Below are 20,592 nucleotides of genomic sequence, written 5' to 3' on the forward strand. Positions count from 1 at the left end.
TTTGGCATAATAGCACAAACAGACAGGCACTCTTGTTCTGTCTTTCAGCACACATTTTGTCATAAATATTTCAATTGTGTGGTTTAAGCTGTTTCAATATTGTGCCTGATGTGGGGTTACCATACTATAAAAGACCAACAGTGAAAACATTGTTGATTTTGTGATGAACAGTTCAAGGAATGGGGCTCCCCAGTGGTGCAGCGGTGTAAGGCACTGCATCTCAGTGTTAGAGGTGTAACTACAGACCCTGGTTCTATTCCAGGCTGTATCACAACAGGCTGTGATTGGGAGTCCCATAGGGCGGCACACAATTGGCCCATCATCGTTAGGGTTTGGCCGGGGTAGGCCGTCATCGTAAATAAGAATTTGTGCTTAACTGACTTGGTTAAAAACGTTATTTTTGAATAAATGCCTTTGCTGAAGAAGGATCAAGTATTGTTTGAGGACAGGAGGAGAAAATAAATGTTTTACTGAATAGGAGGAAATGACTCGTGCTGTAAGTGATGGGTACAGACCATTACAAACAGTAAAATGTCCCACGTTTGTATATGACAGCAATTCCCGTAGTACACTTGATGGTGATGACGACACTGCCATCTAGCGGAAATGCCATACAACACATCATGGCCTACCACTGGCTGACTACAATTTTTTTCTTGACGGGGATTTCCTGAGGAAGTAAGGCCAAAGCAAAGGGGGCTTTCCAACCACTAGACATCAAGACGAGCAAGTCAGCAGCGGCTGCTTTTTCTGGTATATTCCCGTATGGAATTTAGTACATTTTCTTTTAACATTCTGTTTTTAAAATGTCAGCTACCGATCAAAAGCCTCTAGCTGCCTGTTTTAAAACCGGCAGTGTTTGGTCGTTTTCATTGTAAGCGGTTACATTGTGGTGTTCATGAACGTGCCATTCATCGAAGCTCCATTTGTAACATTGTAGCTCCTGGAAAACGGCGTTGCGTTGGCCAACGTTATATCTGATTCATGTAAGTATTGTTGCTAGACGGGATAGCTAATTATAATATAGTGAATTTGACTGTGTAACTATGTCTGTCTGTAGATTGCAACATGTTGAGTAGCCATGCAGTTGTGAGCCAAAACGTGTGTGGAACGAGGGAGGCTTCAAATTGGGGTATGATGTAATTTAAAACATCCATTGTGGTGCACTGAATTGCCTTCACTCAGCCATCTAAACCATGGTAAAAATGTACTAATAATGCCATATTCTAAAAATGTATTATTCCACATGATCACCTTGTCATGTCATTTTACGTTGACATGACATATTATAAGATCTTCAGTTTTACACCAATGCATGTGCAATACATGAATTGCAGTTATGACAAATTGGTTGTCCAAAAATGTACCTCAAGTCATTTGCGTGATTTTCTATTTTGGAGGGTGGTTTCTATTATCGGACACGGTGAACAGTCTTGTAATAGTAAATATTGGGTGCAGAAATATATTTGTATTGAAATATATGCTTATCATATGTCAATAATGCCTTTGAGACATGTCAAACGGTATGCATGTATGCATATGAAACATTGAAAACATTCTTTAATAGAATCACAAGATCACTGATCAGAAAAACATGAATCTGTTCTGGGAAGATTCACCTGTTTCCAAGTTCTCTTGCTTTCAGGTTATAGTGTTCCATGTCGCTAGAAACACGAGCATTTCTCTGCACCTGCGATAACATCTGCAAATCGGTGTATGTGACCAATACACTTTGATCTGATTTAGAGCAATTAGGGCTGTGACGGTCATGGAATTTTGGATGACGGTAATTGGTCAGCCAAGTAATCGCGGTTGCGGTTACTGTTATAACAGTTAGACGCACATTTTCTCTCATCCTCCGTTCCTGACTGCATGTGTTGCTGCTGGGAGGGGGGCATTGCTTAGACAACTGAAGACTCATTTGCTACAACACCTTGCTTGTTTCAGCAAAGAGCAACAATGTTTAATCATGTTGCGTAGTCCATGTTACAGCAGAAACAGACTCAACTGCCCGGCCATCCCGTCTTCAGTCAGCTGTTCATTCCACACAATTAAAAAATATATATACATATGGTCATGATGGCTGTTATTTTATTTTCATGATGGTCTTTATCCATACCAGTAGTTACATGGTTATGGTAATTGTAAGTGCAATGAAAGGTCACTCAGAGAATTCCCCTACTTGTTTCGTTTTTGTTTTGTGATGTCATGTTACTCAACCAGCATAACAAGACTTGGCTACATATGTATAATGGGAGTGGAGAGACTGCCCTCTGTACCGATATTGTTTGAGTAGAATAGATAGCTGATGCATTTCATGGCCATATGAGAGGATCTCGCCTGAGAAACTATGACATGTAACTGATTTCCCTCGTCTTTTCTTCGTCCGCTGACTGTTAGACACAATGTGTCCTTTCAGCATCAAAGCATTATGACCAGGTTGAAATACTGTAGAATAATGAGCCTGTTTCTAAAAAGATGTTGGACATTCTCCATGTAAACCTGAGTGTTCAGTGAGTGTTAACAGGGGAAATACCCAATTGAACATAATGCTCAGCGTTTCATCAGAAACAGATTTCCTGTCAAGGAAGATAGACCTGACTAATCTCGTCCCTGGCCCAAATGTACTCGAAACAATCTCAAATTGACTATATGCGTTACTGTAGGTAGGAGATAACGAAGATATCTATCTAGCCTAACCAATCTAAATTTCTAACTTTTGCTGACAGCTTCTATCCAGCTGGGTCTGGTGTGTGTGTGTGTGTGTGTGTGTGTGTGTGTGTGTGTGTGTGTGTGTGTGTGTGTGTGTGTGTGAGTACTAAGTTGTGTGTGTGTGAGTACTAAGTTGTGTGTGTGTGAGTACTAAGTTGTGTGTGTAGTCAGTCAGTGGTGATAGACAGGGACATGCCTGTGGAAAAGCCCCTTGAATATCCCAGGAAGTCCCTTGCGAACCACATGAACTGGTCAGCGAATAGCCTAGGCCTAGTCCATTTGCTCATCCAGTGATGATGGTTGGATGGACTTTCAACGTTGAGGGCAGAGTTGTGGAAGTGGCCAGTCTTGATATCCTAACCAGTGTCAGTCTGAATGGGTTCAGTTGTACTATATGAATGAGCCAGTTGAACCATGTGTAACAGGATGTAGAGCTGATGGTTCAGTCATTAGGTCAGAGTTGATCTATAGCTTCTTGGGAACCTTTCTCAGTTCTCCATTTTAACTAGAACCTACTAGTAGAAGTTCATGTTTTTTTGGAATGGTGTATGCTATATTTACATGGGATTTAAGTCAATTGAAGGATGTTCTAGCCTAGATTGCTTGCCCTCCTATGGCTTGCACTCCTAAAGTGAATAACGTTTTGGCAAGTCAATAATAAAGGCTTGGGTCAGTCTAGTTTAAGTTCTGTCCTCTCTATCTAATTTTGGATATGTTTTATTCCAGTCCCAGGCCTTCCTGCTTGTGCACTCCACTCTGCTCCGAGTCAGAGCGGAGATAAAATTAGCCCCAGTTAGCTATGCCTGTTATAAAGGGGTTTCCCAAGGCTTGGCCTGACAGTCGTGAGCTGTTGATGTGGCAATGAATGCTCAGCATTAACACACACACACACACAGCTGAAACACCATGTTATGTTTGTCCTGTATGTTGCAACTGTACATTTTATTAAACATTTCTCACCTCGTGTGTGTGTGTGTGCCCTCCCCAGGTCATGTCAGCAGGGCGGAATGCGGACGGGCGGGAGCTGCAGATCCCCCTCCAGCAATGCGCTCTCTCCCTGGCCGCTCTCTCCCTGGCCCAGCGCCCCTGGCCCAGCGACCACGTGGCAGGCTTCCTACCCCAGCACGGGGGCTTTAGGGACCACTTCGTAGCCACCCCGGAACCCAAGTACTGCTGTGAGTCCTGCAAGCTGGTGCTCTGCAACCCCAGGCAGACAGAATGCGGACACAGGTTCTGTGAAACCTGCATCTCTGAGCAGCTAAGGTGAGGAGAAGAGATTTTATATTCATGCTGAGTGTGAGAATGAATGGGTATGTTTATTTTTTAGGAAGTTACAGTTGAGAAATTACTGAATTGTCTTCTTGTCAGTGTGTGTGATATGTCAGCTGTCTTTCTGGTAAGATTGGTTTGTCATTCAATGATCATGTGATGATGATTGAGGAATAATGAAGTCATTGGCCACTAGTTGTTAATAGGATGCTTGATTGGACATAAATGATTAGTTAAATCTACTTTACAGCAAACCGAATCCAGTATGTCCAGAAGATAATTTGTCTCTGTTCAAAGACAAGGTAAGACTATGAAAATGATTTGCATCACTATCATCATCCCTATATACCAGCCCCAAGGGGGAGAAAAATGAACGTTTTTTTTATTTTATTTTTAATTTTTAACTCAGTCAGGGTCTCAACTAACTGTTGAGAGTTAAAATAGTAGAATACACAAGGTACATTTCGAAATTTGGTTGTGCACTCAATTAGCCAATATCAGCTACCGTTTTTTTTAGATTGATAAGTTAGTTTAGCGAGCGATCTCAACCCATTTAGTTTATTAGTTACTCATTCACATATCAATTCAAATCTGCAAACATTTCTCTCCACCCTATGGCAGAATGTGTAGAATTGCACTAAATAACATTTAAAACGTCATCTGACTGCGTGTGGGTATGGATGTGGGTACGCAGACCCGCGAGCCACTGAGGCCCCTCATGATGTGTTCAGATTTTTGGTGGTCCCCATCCCCATCAAAGTTGCCCATCCCTGCTATATACCCATTCTAAATGGCCTTGAACATAATCAGTGACAATAGTGTTGTGTGTGTTTTGTCAGGTCTTCCGTGACGTATGCTGCCGTAGAGAGATTATGGCTCTGAGAGTGTACTGCAGGAGTGAAAAGAACGGCTGTAAGGAGCAGATAAGTTTACAGCAGGTCATGGTAAGTGTCTGACTGGGGAAAATAAAAAGTCCCATTGTTGCACAGTGCACACCGTCGGTATTCAAACTCTGAACTGCAAAAGATCCACCCATTTTGAATGACCGTTTAGATTTTTTTTTTTTTTTATCTACAATTCTCCTTGATGTTAGTCACAGTGGTTGAACATTTCCCATCAACTGTTATGAATTACTATAATAATACGTAACATTTTCTTTACACTCATGATTCCTTTTCCTTAAATGTAATTTTTTTCCCCCCCAGGATCATTTAAATGTGTGTCCGTATTTTGAGGTGCCATGCCCGTTGGGAAAGTGCAAAGAGAAGATGATGCGCAAAGACATTCCTGAACATTTGAGTTGGAAATGTAAACACAGAGAGACCACCTGTGAATTCTGCATGCAGAAGATGGCCATGACTGAGTTACAGGTAACTGGAACCACTACTTGGCAGTACTGCATAAATCAATATTTTTCTTTCACTCTTGAAATATTATGAGTACTGGCACCTAATTGTATTTTTATTTAACTAGGCATATCAGTTAAGAACAAATTCTTATTTACAATGACGGCCTACCAAAAGGCAAAAGACCTCCTGCGGGGACGGGGGCTGGGATTAAAAAAGAAATAACATATGAATATAGAACAAAACACACATCACGCCAAGAGAGACAACACTACCTAAAGAGAGACCTAAGACAACAACATACTGTATAAAAGGATATAAAGAGGACCGGCACCCAAAATGAGTACTGCAGCGTTTCCCCTATATTCATTTAGCAGAGGCAGCCCAAAAATATGACTGTAGTTTGAAAGAAGTTGCTGACTAGCATTAGCGCAATGACTGGAAGTCTATGGGAACAGCTAGCATACTAGTGAAACTACCTCCATTCAAACTCACACAGAGACATACACATGGTATCCATGAGTTCATCTGACTCTGGGTAAGTAGAAAAGGGGCTTAATTGCCAAATCTTGCACTATCCCTTTAAGATCAGTGACACGTTACAAGGTATATTTAAAGGAAACAGTGGCGTGAATGAGAGCCATTAGCGCACAGCCACTACTTGCTCCTCATCATCCCCCTACAGTGTAGTGGCGCACATCAGCTATATTTCAGATGTTAACATCATTACATTTTCATGAATTTTGTAGTAGAATGTGTTTTTAAAAAGTCACCAGAATTGACCTTCTCGCTGTCGTTCTGGTACTCCCATGTATTTAAGTCCACCTTATTCACTGACTATAACAACACTGTTACTTCCCTAAACAATATCATTGGTTGATGTTGTAGAGCCAGTTCAGTATTTGTGTTCAATGTTTTTTGTGTGAATATTTACTAGGTCTATTTTCTTTCCATAGTGCCAATTTCTCTTTACTTGCTAACTTTTTCAGAAACACAAAGACACCGTTTGTCCTTCATTTCCGGTGGCCTGCCCCAATCACTGTACTTTCCCCTCCATCTTACGGAGCAAAGTAAGGAGTTTATTTTAATGTTCGTAATATAAATTGTATTCATGCAAAACAAGAATGGTCATCTTTCCACTTAACATCAGATGGATGAACATAGTTTTAGATGTTGTGATACAATGGTTGCTCATTTAATTGAGACCACGTTGTACTGCAAATGCTTGATATAGAAGGAAATGATTGGACCTAAATGTGAGTTTCTACTCTCAGCTGACAAGTCATCAACATGAGTGTCCAAAGGCTCATGTCACCTGCTCCTTTATCCGCTTTGGATGTAATTTCAAGGTCAGTCTTCATGATACTATGACTGTTAAAAATGTTCTTAATAATACTATGTTTAATATACGTTCTAATAACATGGCCACTATGAACTCCTTGTGATGGCTCTCCTACTCCGGTGTCTTGCTATTGTGATCATAAGAAAGTGGTGCTACTGTCCCACTGAACACCAACTCAGCCACATTTCGGAGAGCATACAGTAGTTTTAAGCTGGTATGTTACTGATATGATATTCCCTGTTACTCCTCTGTAGGGCCTCAACCAAGACATGAGGGACCATGAATCTAGCTTTGCCTCTGAACACCTGCGGTTGATGGCAACCAGGAACACTACACTGGAGGCCAAGGTACTGCAATTAACTTTAATTTTTATAACCATTTGCCCTGTGTACAATTAGAGGAAACATTTTATGGAATCGGCATAATGAAAATGTTGATTCACACATTTTTGTATGTGCATTTATATGTAACACTAACAACCAAATAAATTTTGGGAAGTACCCGAAATAAATCAATTGGGAGAATTGAAACTAAATGAACCACACAGCTAACTTCATAACAACAACGAACTCTAGGGCTGAATGGTTACTGTAGTTCAGGGTAACGAAGCAGTAATAACAACAGATATTGTTTATCGCTTGTCTAGGTGGAGGATGTTAAAGGAGAGCTTCTGGAGCGGTACAAGGTTCTGCCAGGCCTGAGCAGCCGTCTTTCTGAAACATTGTCTCACTACGAGGAGATGAGGGAGAAGAATAGACAGCTGGACCAGAAGCTCAATACCATGCAGGTAAAGGTCCAATTCTGTGTCATTATCTAACCTTATCATAAAGATGTAATACTCGCCTTTGGCATACATAATAATACTTGTCTTTGACATGCATCATGACATAATGCACTGTCCTTCAGTCCCATTTACTGATTTCTCAGTTGGAGGTCAAGTCCGGTCATGTAGGGTTGCACGATATATGCAAAACATTAATTGAGATTTTTGTACCAATTATTGTAATTGCGATTTTACTTGCGATTATAGATCAAAACACTTGGGTGAACTGTTAGAATCGTAAAATTAGAATGATCATTCTATTGCTATGGTTGGAATACAGTGGGCACATGGAATGCAGTTTTGTTTGGCATGACAACGGAAGTAAGGGAGGAGATAGTTGTGACAGAGTAGGAACCAAAGTGTTGGTCAGTGTTTCCCAGGGGACCCTAATTCGATTTAAATAGATGGGTACATTCAGACAAACATTTTCTTCTCTGATTTTAAGAACAAGCTGTTGCACAAACAATGCTGATATACTCCACCACTGGTACCGGCCTGTATATTAGCAAAAGTTTGCTAGCAATATTTGCCCTATCAGTGGATTTAGCCAGAGATTTTAGAGACAGGAGGAGATAAGAATCCCAGCGGAAAATTAATGGAGAAACATATAACGCTCCGCCCAGCAGGCTCACGACCAATCGTCAGCGCTATATTCGCACAATCGCAAAGATTTGTTTTTCGGTAGAGTGGTGACCGATATAGAGACCGTCTGATCAACAGAAACATAGCAATCAAATTGTAGAAATATGTTGTTAATTTGAACAATGATGAGTTTCTGAGTCGTAATTTAATTTGATTAAAAAAGGAGAGTTGTTGAAGTTTGTCATCTGCTATTTTGCAAAAGCAGTCAATTGTGTTAGTTGTGTGTTCGTATCGAAATGAGTTAGCTAGCTGGAAATGTAAATAAAACAGACGTGAGGAAGATCATGTAACATAATGTTTTAGTTTTTCAGGTGTCATTGTTCTTGGTCTGGCAAAGCCATCATGGTTGGGTAATATTAGAAGGATGAGGTAGTGGAAGGATTAAGGAACCGCACCTGCTTAGCAGTAGCTAAATCACCAGCAAATCATCACATACTTTCTCAGTGGACACAACTATCTAAACATAGTAAGTACCAATGTGGTACTACATTCAAAGAAAAGTGCAGAACTCTGATACTATGATAGGAGACCGGGTGATAGGTTGGAGTGGGCGAGGAGACATTACGTTGTTCTTATAATATGTAATATGTTGAGACCAAAGTCTCTTTGAGACCAATGACATCAGCAATAGTGCTGCTGCTGCAGATACAAAGTACCGTGCATGATAAGGAACCAGTGATTCTAGCTACAACAAACAAGGCAGGAGCATGACAAATACAACAACACCAAAATATAAAGAATAGTCTATGTAATAACAATTCTTATCAAGTAAACATACAATATAAATATAATACAGTATGAGTGATGCAGGTGATATGGTACAATGTCCCTGTCTAAATACAGATCCGTACTAGGCAGCAAGGTTGAAAGTTCATCAATGTTTTTAAGCTACACTGTTAAACATTTCAGTTTTACTTTTTCTTGGCTGCCCCTTGTTTTGGGTTGTCTGCGCAGCTCTGCACTGATTTGACACATGGCCACCAGCCACATACGCTTGCACCTCTGCCTCGACGCTGTCACTGATCTCTTCCTTTTAGAAGAGTGACGTCAACCATATTAGTAACATTCATTTTTCTCAATTGCTTTGGTATATTGTTGGGATAAAGGATCATATTCTCTAAATTAATCACTTTTTTAAATTTGACTTAGATTTATGTAGTTATTCATATAGAATTATTTATAGTCATATGAGTACAACACTACACAACAAAATGTGGTCAATCATTGTGTTTCTCGTTATCAACTATGTCACTAAAATTAGATGTTTTAAGAGTATGGTACTTTGTTTAACAGAGTGAAAAAATGAATTGTGTATCTCCTGCAATATAAACTACTCTTACACACCTGTTCAAGTGGTGGGGTCGATGGGAGACAGTATGAGTTGTAGATCAGATGTTTTGAGGGAGAGTGGAATTGGCTGACTGCAAGAATGTCCACCGGAGCTGTTGCCAGAGAATATCCTTATAATTTCACTACCATAAGCTGCCTCCTGTCGATTTAAGGCAGCCCCCCGCACATCTCTGGTTCAGAGGGGTTGGGTTAAATGCGGAAGACACATTTCAGTTGAATACATTCAGTTGTACAAGTGAGTAGGTATCCCCCTTTCCAATGTTGTTTTAGAGAATTTGGCCGTACGTCCAACCGGCCTCACAACCGCAGACCACGTGTAACCACGCCAGCCCAGGACCTCCATATCCGGCTTCTTCACTTGCGGGATTATCTGAGACCAGCGACCCGGACAGCTGATGAAACTATGGATTTGCACAACCGAAGAATTTCTGCACAAACTGTCTGTGACGCTCATCTGCATACTCGTTGTCCTCACCAGGGTCTTGACCTGACTGCAGATCGGCATTGTAATCAATTTCATTGGGCAAATGCTCACCTTCAATGGCAACTAGCACGCTGGAGAAGTGTGCTCTTCACGGATTAATCCCGGTTTCAACTGATCCGGGCAGATGGCAGACAATGTGTATGTCATCGTGTGGGAGAGTGTTTTGCTGATGTCAACGTTGTGAACGGAGTGCCCCATGGTCGCGGTGGGGTTATGATATGGGCAAGCATAAGCTATAGAGAACAAACACAATTGCATTTTATCGAAGGCCATTTGAATGCACAGAGATGACGTGATCCTGATGCCCGTTGTCATGTCATTCATTCGCCGTCATCACCTCATGTTTCAGCATGATAATGCACAGCCCCATGTCACAAGGGTCTGTACATAATTCATGGAAGCTGAAAATGTCCCAGTTCTTCCATGGCCTGCATACTTACCAGACATGTCACCCATTGAGCACATTTGGGATGCTCTGGGTCGACGTGTACAACAGCGTGTTCCAGTCCCCCCCCCAATATCCAGCAACTTCACACAGCCATTGAAGAGGAGTGGGACAACATTCCACAGGTCACAATCAACATCCTGATCAACTCTATGCGAAGGAGATGTGTCGCGCTGCATGAAGCAAATGGTGGTCACACCAGATACTGACTGGTTGTGTGATCCACACCCCCTTTTTTTAAAGTTATGAGACCAACAGATCCATATCCGTATTCCCAGTCATGTGAAATCCATAGATTAGGGCCTAATGATATATGTGACTGAAACTCAGTAAAATGTTTGAAATTGTTGTATTTCTATTTTAGTTCAGTGTAGATTGGTAGGTAATGCAGATGATCCAGTCAGCAACATTATGCATTACATTGACAGTGTGCAGTGGCATTGATTGATAAATGAGGTATGTGAAGGCCTACCTGCAGTAACAGAATGGCTGAAGATTTGAGTTGCCAGCCCGAACCCTCATGTTGGCAGGTGGATGTGTCGGTCTGTTAGCTTAGGAGCAAGCTTCAAGCTGTTTGTCTTATCAATGTTGTAAAACATTTTGATGTGCCGCCACAAAATCTGATGACCAGACTCCTATAGAGACAGAAATATAGAGACAGAAGCATAGTAATTAGCCTATTGAACAATTGAATCTCAATAAGCGATAGTATAATTAGTATATAGTCATTTGTAATCATCTATTATATGAACTAAGCTGTATTTACTTCTAGTCCATGCTTTTTAAAGTTTTTCTGGCGTATTTAAAGAGATGAGGTACATCAAAGATGATGGGGATGAGTCGACCAATGTTTATGCAGTGGGCTGTGTGACAGCTGTCCTTGTGTTCTAGGGACGCACCAAGATCCGTCATGGCCTTCACATTGTTGGACCCCTGATCACAAGTTACTGCTTTCACTGAAATGATTCCTGAATATTCATTAAGGTGTGATTTAACAGGTGTCAAAAACAGAGGATCAAACAAGAGCTCTAGGCTGTAGAGAGAGTGTTCCTTCCAGTCAGTCCAACATCATCAAGGAGATGAACTGCATCCTCCTGAAGGGAGACTACGGTCACTGGGCATGGTAGATTTGGAAACTAAATAATCTATTGGCTGTAAAAGTAGGAGTTCATTAGTATAAGTGGTTGTCCCTTTGGTTAGTTTAGGTGGTTGTCCTTTTTTGTCTTGATGATAGATAAGTAAAGAAGACATGATATAGGCCGACCACTTTCCATGTTTCTGTTAGGCTTCTGATCTATGAACACTAGCCTGTCTGGCAGGCTTTTTGTCTTAACAGACACCATCAACTCTTGATGTAATCAAGATGATCTTTAACTGTTATCTCATCAAAGACAAGTATGCTCATTCTTTCTTCAGTGGTCATGCGCGGTGCTCCTCTTCATTGGGCTGAGGACACAAACACAAAATAATAATACAATTCCTAATAGCCGGCCTAGACTATGCATATAAGCACTGAAAAGTCTGTCTGAAACATTTGCCACTTGACACACTTCAAAATAACTTCTCCAGGTATTTGTTTAGTCTTTTGTGTTGCTAGGGAGAATGTCTTCCTCAGCTCTTTGTAGCACTTTGGGCTGTGGTGTAGTAATTGTAGGGAAAACTCCTTTAATCTCTTTTGTGAATCTTCTCCCTCTTGTTTTTGAAGCAATGCATGTTTCACTTGAGCCCTGCAGAACGCCTTTTCCTCAGGGCTCAGCTGTTCGAAGGAGTCCTGCATTCCTGCCTCTTTAATAGACTCCTTCAACTTCTGCATCCTTGAAAGAAGTAATATATCAAATAGTATATCACTCAGTTCAGTTTCTGAAAGTAGGTCTATAGGTTATGCCTAGCGGTACTGAGTGGACAAAACAGTAAGGACACCTGCTCTTTCCATGACCGACTGACCAGGTGAAAGCTATGATCCCCTTATTGATGTCACTTGTTAAATCCACTTCAGTCAGTGTATATGAAGGGAAGGGGATTTTGAAAGCCTTGAGACAATTGACACATGGGTTGTGTATGTGTGCCATTCAGAGGGTGAATGGGCAAGACAAAATATTTTAAGTGTGTTTTGAACAGAGTATGGTAGTAAGTGCCAGGCGTAACGGTTTGTGTCAAACCCAGCAGTGTTGCAGTTCTTTTCACGCTCAACAGTTTCCCATGTGTATCAAGAATGGTCCACCACCCAAAGGACATCCAGCCAACTTGACACAACTGTGGGAAGCATTGTAGTCAACATGGGCCAGCATCCCTGTAGAACGCTTTTGACTCCTTGTAGAGTCCATGCTGTTTAGAGGGCGCAACTTAATATTAGGAAGGTGTTCCTAATGTTTTGTACACAGTGTATATTATGCAACATATTTGTCTTCCATCGTGTTTATCCTCTTCCTCATTAGAAACTTAATTTGCCTCTTCCCTCTCTTGTTCTAGCAAGAGTTCAAGCTCCTTTATTCTCTGAAATATTGTATTGCTGTATACATTTTTTGTATATTGTTGGGGGGTCAAGACGTTGTGGACCTAGGTTTAAATATATCCTTAAGTTGATCTAATTGGGCAATTATGACCCTGTAATAACCAATCAGAGAGCGTGAGCGTGAGGAACTCTGCCTGCTTGAGTGACAGGGGGTGGGGTTTAGCGTGTGTGTGGGATTGGGAAGCGGATAAAAGAGGAGAGACTGCAAGAGAAATCTGTTTAAAAAATTGTCTTTACGGACGGCTATGTGGCACTTTCTAAATATCGAAGCCTCATGCGATATGGATATTGCACATGTAAACATCGCAATTTTGATTAAAATTCGATTGATCGAGCAGCCCTATATGGAAGTGTGTGTAACTGCATGTGTGTGTGTGATTGTTCCTCCATGTAGGAGTTGATGAGTTCCCACTCTGAGAAGCTTCTGGAGATGGAGCTGGAGCTGAGGTCTCTGAGGTCTGTCCGAGAGGAGGTAGAGACCCTCCGAGGAACCGTGGAGAGCATCCGCTCCAGAGTCGCCACTCTAGAAGGAGGACGGGGCGGGGCCAACCCAGCCACACACACACTAGGTGAGTTACCTTGAATTCTCTCGTTCTCAACACTTGTCTTGTGAATGCTTTTCATTACCACTTCACTGCCACTAAAACCTGTAATCCTGTATAACTCTTTTAGGAGTTTCTCAAAGTGTAATGTGACATTGGACCAATCTGATATGCTCAAAGTGTGAAACGACATTATGAGCAAAGTAATGATTGAAAAAACTTGATCTCCACTGAAATAGCTTTTTGGTCAAGAGTGGCGCAGACAATACAGGGCTCTTATTCCATTGGCTTGCTTTTGTTTCTCTGCGTGTTCTTTAGAGACACAGCTCTCCCGTCACGACGACATGCTGAGCGTCCATGAGATCCGCCTAGCAGACATGGACCTGCGCTTCCAGGTCCTAGAGACGGCCTCCTTCAATGGGATGCTCATCTGGAAGATCCGTGACTACAAGCGGCGGAAACAAGAGGCCGTGGCGTCAAAGACCCTGTCTCTCTACAGCCAGCCTTTCTACACTGGCTACTTTGGCTACAAGATGTGTGCCCGGGTCTACCTGAACGGTGACGGCATGGGGAAAGGAACCCACCTGTCTCTGTTCTTCGTGGTAATGCGTGGCGAGTACGACGCCCTGCTGCCCTGGCCCTTTAAGCAGAAGGTGACCTTGATGCTGATGGATCAGGGCCCAGCCAGAAAGCACTTAGGGGATGCCTTTAAACCAGACCCCAATAGCAGCAGCTTCAGACGGCCCACGGCAGAGATGAACATAGCCTCGGGCTGCCCGCTGTTTGTGGCTCAGACTGTGCTGGAGAACGGTACTTACATCAAGGACGATACCATCTTCATTAAGGTCACAGTAGATACGTCTGACCTCCCTGACCCCTGACCTATGGTCTGTAGAGAACAGCAGATGTATCCAGATCAGTTTTATCTATCAGAGGGAGAGGTGCCCTTATGTGAGAGAGATTGCAAGATGAAATGGAGTAAAAAAGAAGGAAGCAGAATGAGAAAAGAACAGAACAAAAAAGTTAGCAGAATAAGGTTTCTTTGCAGATCTCAGTGTGTAGCCTAAGCCTGCAGAAAGAGCTGAGTGGGCCTCAGAGCAGTAGCCTTTGGTCCCTGTGTTGCTCACCAGAGAGGTGAGAGGATTATTTTTCAACAAGGGAGATATGTCACAAGCAGGGTTGGGTAGGTTACTTTCTAAATATCATCCGTTACAGTTAATAGTTGCCTGTCCAAAATTGTAATCAGTAACGTAATTTTTGGATTACCCCAAACTCCGTAACGTAATCTGATTACATTCAGTTACTTTTAGATTATTTTCCCCTTAAGAGGCACATTAGAAGAAGACAAATGTATGTTACCAATTGAACAACATCTATTGCAGGATAAATCAATGTTAAAGTTTACATAGCTGGCCTTATATGGATGTTACATTTTACTTTATGGGTTGGTTATGTAGGCTTCTTCTAACCCATCGCTTTCTACTACATACAATAATACGATTTAAATTATATCTTTACATTAAAAACATAACTCTGTCAGATTTCCAGTCATTCCAATAAATGTTATACCCCTTGATCTTCAAGAATAGGACTTGGAAATGTGGAAGTATAGATTAGCCAAATATTTACCTGAGCATAACCCCAAAACTAAGGATTTATTAGCCAGCCCTATTCTGTTGTTTGATTTTGTTATTGGGCTCATTGATTCGAGTTCAAAAATAAATGCTGCACTCATGGAATGGCATGCTTTGAGCACTACTGAAAAGTGCTATTTACATGTTAAAAATGAATGCCATTTGCTGTAGGCCAATTGTTTACCTTTTTGTTGGTGACACTTTAATATCTTGATAATATGCAGCTGTTTAAAGGGCAAATCCACAGATGAAACAATAACAAAATGGCCACCCCGCCTCTGTTTTGGTAAAAAGCTGAGGGATGGGACTGGTGAAATGTAATCACTCTCAGATTAAGACACAGCTATGGATGCAAGGACTGACCATCCATGATATCAACATTGTTTTAACCATGTTATGAGGCTATACCGTGTTTGTTTACATTTGAGGCATTTATAAGTTATATTCCTCAAAAATCAATGGATTTTTAATTTTTTTATCGGCATGAATTAGATTGAGCAATAAAAGCCCCACTTTTATTCCATAGGCTGGGATCCGCACTAAGCAGTTGTTGCAAGAGCATATTTTCACTGAGGGTCCACTGGTTTCAAAAGCAATGATTGATATGCCGCTTAAACTTTTTGAATTCAACCATTGGGTTTAATTACCCATTTATATTTGTGAACAGCCATTCACAATCCGTAAGTCGCAAATAGCGAAATGAGAGAGCAGCAGTGTGATTTACATCAATGAGCTATGTAGATATCAATTACAAGTGATATCCATATTGCTATTGACTAAACCACTGCTGTCATCCTTACTTCCAAGCTTTTATTCAAGTTGTATAATCTTTGGATGCCGACAGCAGTCGCACCATTGGCAGACATAGCTTGGACTGTAGCCTACAAAAGCCTATTCCTGCTCTTTTCCTGCGATCCATCAAACACATTTGGTGTGTCATCATAGTGGTCTCTGACTTGTGGTCAGACTCGCTCAGGTGGAACAAACTTAAACTTGCACCTGTTTACTCAATGACATTCAAATCATCATTGAAAAAACAAGTGTCAAAGATTTCTTTTCGCAAACCTCCTTTCTGAATTTATATGTAATCCTCGAAATAATCATAGCGTTTTTCAAAAGTATCTGTAATCTGATTACAATATTTCTGCTGGTAATGGATTACAGTTAACGTTTTTTTGTAATCCATTACTCCACAACCCTGGTCACCAGTGGCAACCAGGCTGAATGTTAAATAGAGCAGTGAGCATGGTGGTTTAATTAAGTGATAATGCCCTCGAAGCCGGTGTTTGGAGGATATATTTGCGCGGGTGTTAGGCAAACCGTGCCAATATGTCCTCCAAACACCGTCTTCGAGGGCCTTATCACTTTTATACAACGGGTTACCAACGTATTCAAATAATGATTGACATATTTCCATAAAAACATTATTTTGATTAATTTATATTGTTTCATCCTTCCACGAGATATAGTCCCGACAGAAATCTAGGGTTGCTACCCAAGCCAGCTGGTCCTTTGTTCTATTGGTTCAGTTGCCAGAGGCACGACCCAGTTAAGTCTTTTTGTTCTAAATCTATGGATTTCGTTGATGGCTGGCAACTTTCTTATCCCTTGCTAGCTTTCCAACTTTAGCTAACACAGACATGCCAAACAGTGCAGCTAGAATAAGATCAACGTAGCTGCATTTGCATTTGTTTAAGCTGTTTTCTAGTGACGTTATTTGGATGCATCCATAACAATGAGCTAAAGATGTTCAATTTCAACTGGCATAGAAAATGTGCTCTCTCGTCAGGGCACTTGTTCAGAGGAGCTAGCCAACAACACAACTAACCCAGTCACTTCAAACTGAAACTGGAAAGATTGAACTAGCAGGATTTTGTTTGACCTGTTTTCTGTTGACATTTCTTTGTATATATCCATAACAAATATGGTGGTTCATGATTTCGACTGGCTGATAAAATCTGTCTGCCTGTCTGTCTCATCCCGACTCCCGACCCTACATGTTCATTGCTATGGGACAGCTGGAGATCAAATTTCAATATTGAAACAATGTTGCAAATGTCAGAGAGACAGACAGCAAGATTTATACAAATCTCTGCTATTGAAAACCAATTGCTAGTCTAAAAGAAATGGGAGAATGTCTAGATGCTTTTTACAGTGGAGAACAAGTTAATAAATTGCCTGGCTGGGCTGATGAGACAGTGGATTGCGCAGTGAGATGGAACAGAGTAAAACAGTAATTTTAACGTCGTAGTTTTAGCCGGTGGTAACTTGTGGGATAGACACCGGCTTGAATGTGGTTTTAACCAATCAGTGTCCAGGATTAGACCCACCCGTTGTATAAGTCTAAAGAATGTCTATGTTACTAAGAGCAGGGATAGGTATAAATGGCATGGAGAGTGGATCATTCTAAGCCAAGTTATCAGGATGCAACCATCATCAAACTACGTGGACCCATTATGTATGTATGGCAATCTACCAAAACTAAAGATCATATAGAATGGAGATAGTGAATACATTTACTTCGACATTAATCATTTCTGCCTTGAAGAACATGAGTGGGACAGCGCATCATCCAAAACAAGTCGAGGTACAGACAAATATTACAGGAGACATCAAATATCACTAAGGAGAACTCCGACTTGGTTTGATGAAACATTTCTAAATGAAAGCCGGAAGAGACAATCCCACATGACATGTTGGATAAGGAGATACAATACTTTACCTTGTTGTGTTTGCATTGATGGTGAAGTTTGGTTGTATTATTGCATTGTTAAAGTACAGAATGTAACGTATAGTATGGATGTTTCCAGTGTTGTGATGGTGTTGGAGAACGTTGTTGATCGACAAGCTTTTATTAACAGGCGTTGTGTGAGTAGTAGTGTTTTGTATGCAGGCTCTTATTTCAGATTTGGTTTTAGTGGACCTGGTACTTAGGCAGTGTGCAAAGTCTGCATCTGAAACGGCACCCTATTCCCAATATAGTGCACTACTTTTGGCCAGAGCTGGACAAAAGTAGTGCACTTCATAGGGATTCAGGTGCTATTTCAGACACATATCGCACAAAGGAATGGATACACACTGGTATAGGAATGCCACTGCTTTGTGGAGTTAACAGGAATAGCCTTTCATTTCTGAAGATCTATATAGATCTGTAAATTACTTCTATACCGCTTTTTGTACCAATACCTTACACATTGTTTTTGTAATGTTCAAAACGGATGCTGTGCATCATGCTAATTATTATTTTTTAACAGTTGGGAAAGCAAAATGCCTCAAACTCCAACCATGTTGATTGAGCTGAGACATAAAGTGACAAAGTGGACTTGTTTTCGTGATGGTTGGTGGAGAATGTTATTTGCACAAGTTATGTTTTGAATGTGTAATATTAAAATTGTTTAAAAGAACTTGAATTTGTCTCTTGCCTATGATGTTTGGTTCCTGTGGAGGAGGAGATCCAAAGGAGAAGATGGAGATGGATTGGCCAAACACTCTGAAAGCCTCCTCCAACATCACCAGGCAAGCACTATCCTGGAACCCACAATGGAAACTGAAAAGTGGGCACCAGAGAAACACCTTGTGGTGGGAGCTTGAAGCAGACCCCAAAAGATCAGGCACGGGATGGAACAAGATTGACAAGACAGCCCAGGACAAAGTGCATTGGAGAGGTGTCGTCAATGGCTTAAAGAGTTGGGGTGGGAGATGATCCTGAGTGAGTTGTAAAGGCATAGGCAATGGGAGCTAAAATGTGGTGGGGTAGATGGAATGGCTGCTTAAAGTTGTCATCAAAATATATATATCTAATATTTTTTAATGTAACCTTTATTTAACTGGGCAAGTCAGTTAATAACAAATTCTTATTTACAATGACTGTCTACACTGGCCAAACGCTAACCAGGACGACCCTGGGCCAATTGTGCGCCGCCCTATGAGACTCCCAATCACGGCCGGTTGTGATACAGCCCGGGATTGAACCAAGGTCTGTATTGACACCTCTAGCACTGTGGTACAGTGCCTTAGACCACTGCGTAATACCTACTTTGTCTCATTTTATTATATGACTGACACTGGTCTGCCACACTTGCCTCTTTTGAATCAAGAAAACTACAGTGAAGTTGGTTAATTGATGTCTTGATATGTTTAGTGATGGGCGGGGAAAAAGTCTGCGCAGACTGTAGCTAGCTCTCCAGGATATGGTGACCACTGCTTCATAGGAAAAAGTCTATATTCTCCTTCCACTAGATGTCAGGATAGTACAGAAGCATAGGTCTACTACTGTATATTTTCCACCAAGGGCGACAACCACCACGTGACTTTTCAAGAAAACCTGACAACGCAGTTACAAGACCAGACACCCTCAGTGAACTGTAGTGTTTAGATAGTTGCAGGTAGAAATGTGTCTTGGAGACACAATTCCACATTCTGTATGACCGGTCTGATAGAGTACATTCAGGTCATGTATTATGTAACCTTAATTTAACTAGGCAAGTCAGTTAAGAACACATTTTTATTCACAATGATGGCCTACACCGGCCGAACCCGGACGACGCAATCACGGCCGGTTGTGATACACCCATGATTCAAACCAGGGTGTCTGTAGTGACGCCTCAAGCGCTGAGTTGCAGTGTCTTAGACCACTGTGCCACTCGGGAGCCATTTCTGTTAAGTTGCAACCATCTGGATATTTAGCCGCTATATGGTAATGTTATTCAGTGTATACATATAATGAGCTCTGAAAGTATTGGGACAGTGACACAATTTTTGTTGTTTTGGCTCTGTACTCCAGCACTTTGAATTTGAAATGATCCAATGACTGAGTTTAAAGTGCAGACTGTGCTATGCTACCATGATTACGGCTAGTCCTGAATGAATCATGAATAATGAGTGAGAAAATCAGACACATATCATACCCCCAAGACATGCTAACCTCTCACCATTACAATAACCGGAGGTTAGCATTTTGGGGGGGGGGGGGGGGGGGGTATGATATTTATGCCCCTAACTTTCTCACTCATTCACAATTCATTCAGGATTATCTGTAATCATGGTAGCATCCACATTAATGTAGAGGTGTTTAGAAACAGATTCTTATTCACAATAAGCGACTCCAAAATGACACAATACATTATTTAGCATTCATTTCTATTGGGCACAAAATAATCTGAAACAAACAGCGCAAGCATCCAATAAGTTTGTAGTGACACAAGTTAGATGTAATCATTGCGTCCTAGGAAGGTGACCAAATACTAAACTTTTGACAACTTTGATACACATAAGTGAGTTTGTCCCAATACTTTTGGTCCCCTAAAATGGGGGGACTATGGAAAGTGGTGTAATTTCTAAACGGTTCACCCGATATGGATGAAAATACCCTCAAATTAAAGCTGACAGTCTGCACTTTAATCTTAGTCATTGTATCATTTCAAATCCAAAGCGCTGTCACTGTCCCAATACTTTTGGAGCTCACTGTATAAATCATGTTAGTATGTGAAGA

At 41.2% G+C, this 20,592-nt stretch overlaps 1 protein-coding gene across 1 annotated transcript; it reads left to right on the plus strand.

Moving 5' to 3' along the window:
- The first annotated feature begins 645 nt into the window (after positions 1–645).
- traf3 (TNF receptor-associated factor 3) lies at positions 646–18,511 on the plus strand. The gene is made up of 11 exons (XM_055863615.1): positions 646–986; positions 3,701–3,975; positions 4,232–4,283; positions 4,821–4,925; positions 5,187–5,351; positions 6,317–6,397; positions 6,602–6,676; positions 6,924–7,016; positions 7,316–7,456; positions 13,320–13,494; positions 13,786–18,511. The coding sequence occupies exons 2-11, from the start codon at positions 3,704–3,706 to the stop codon at positions 14,346–14,348; spliced, it is 1,722 nt and encodes a 573-aa protein (XP_055719590.1). The 5' UTR covers positions 646–986; positions 3,701–3,703; the 3' UTR covers positions 14,349–18,511.
- The last annotated feature ends 2,081 nt before the right edge of the window (positions 18,512–20,592 follow it).

The sequence above is a fragment of the Salvelinus fontinalis genome, chromosome 15, assembly GCF_029448725.1.
Source record: "Salvelinus fontinalis isolate EN_2023a chromosome 15, ASM2944872v1, whole genome shotgun sequence".
NCBI lineage: Eukaryota > Metazoa > Chordata > Actinopteri > Salmoniformes > Salmonidae > Salvelinus > Salvelinus fontinalis.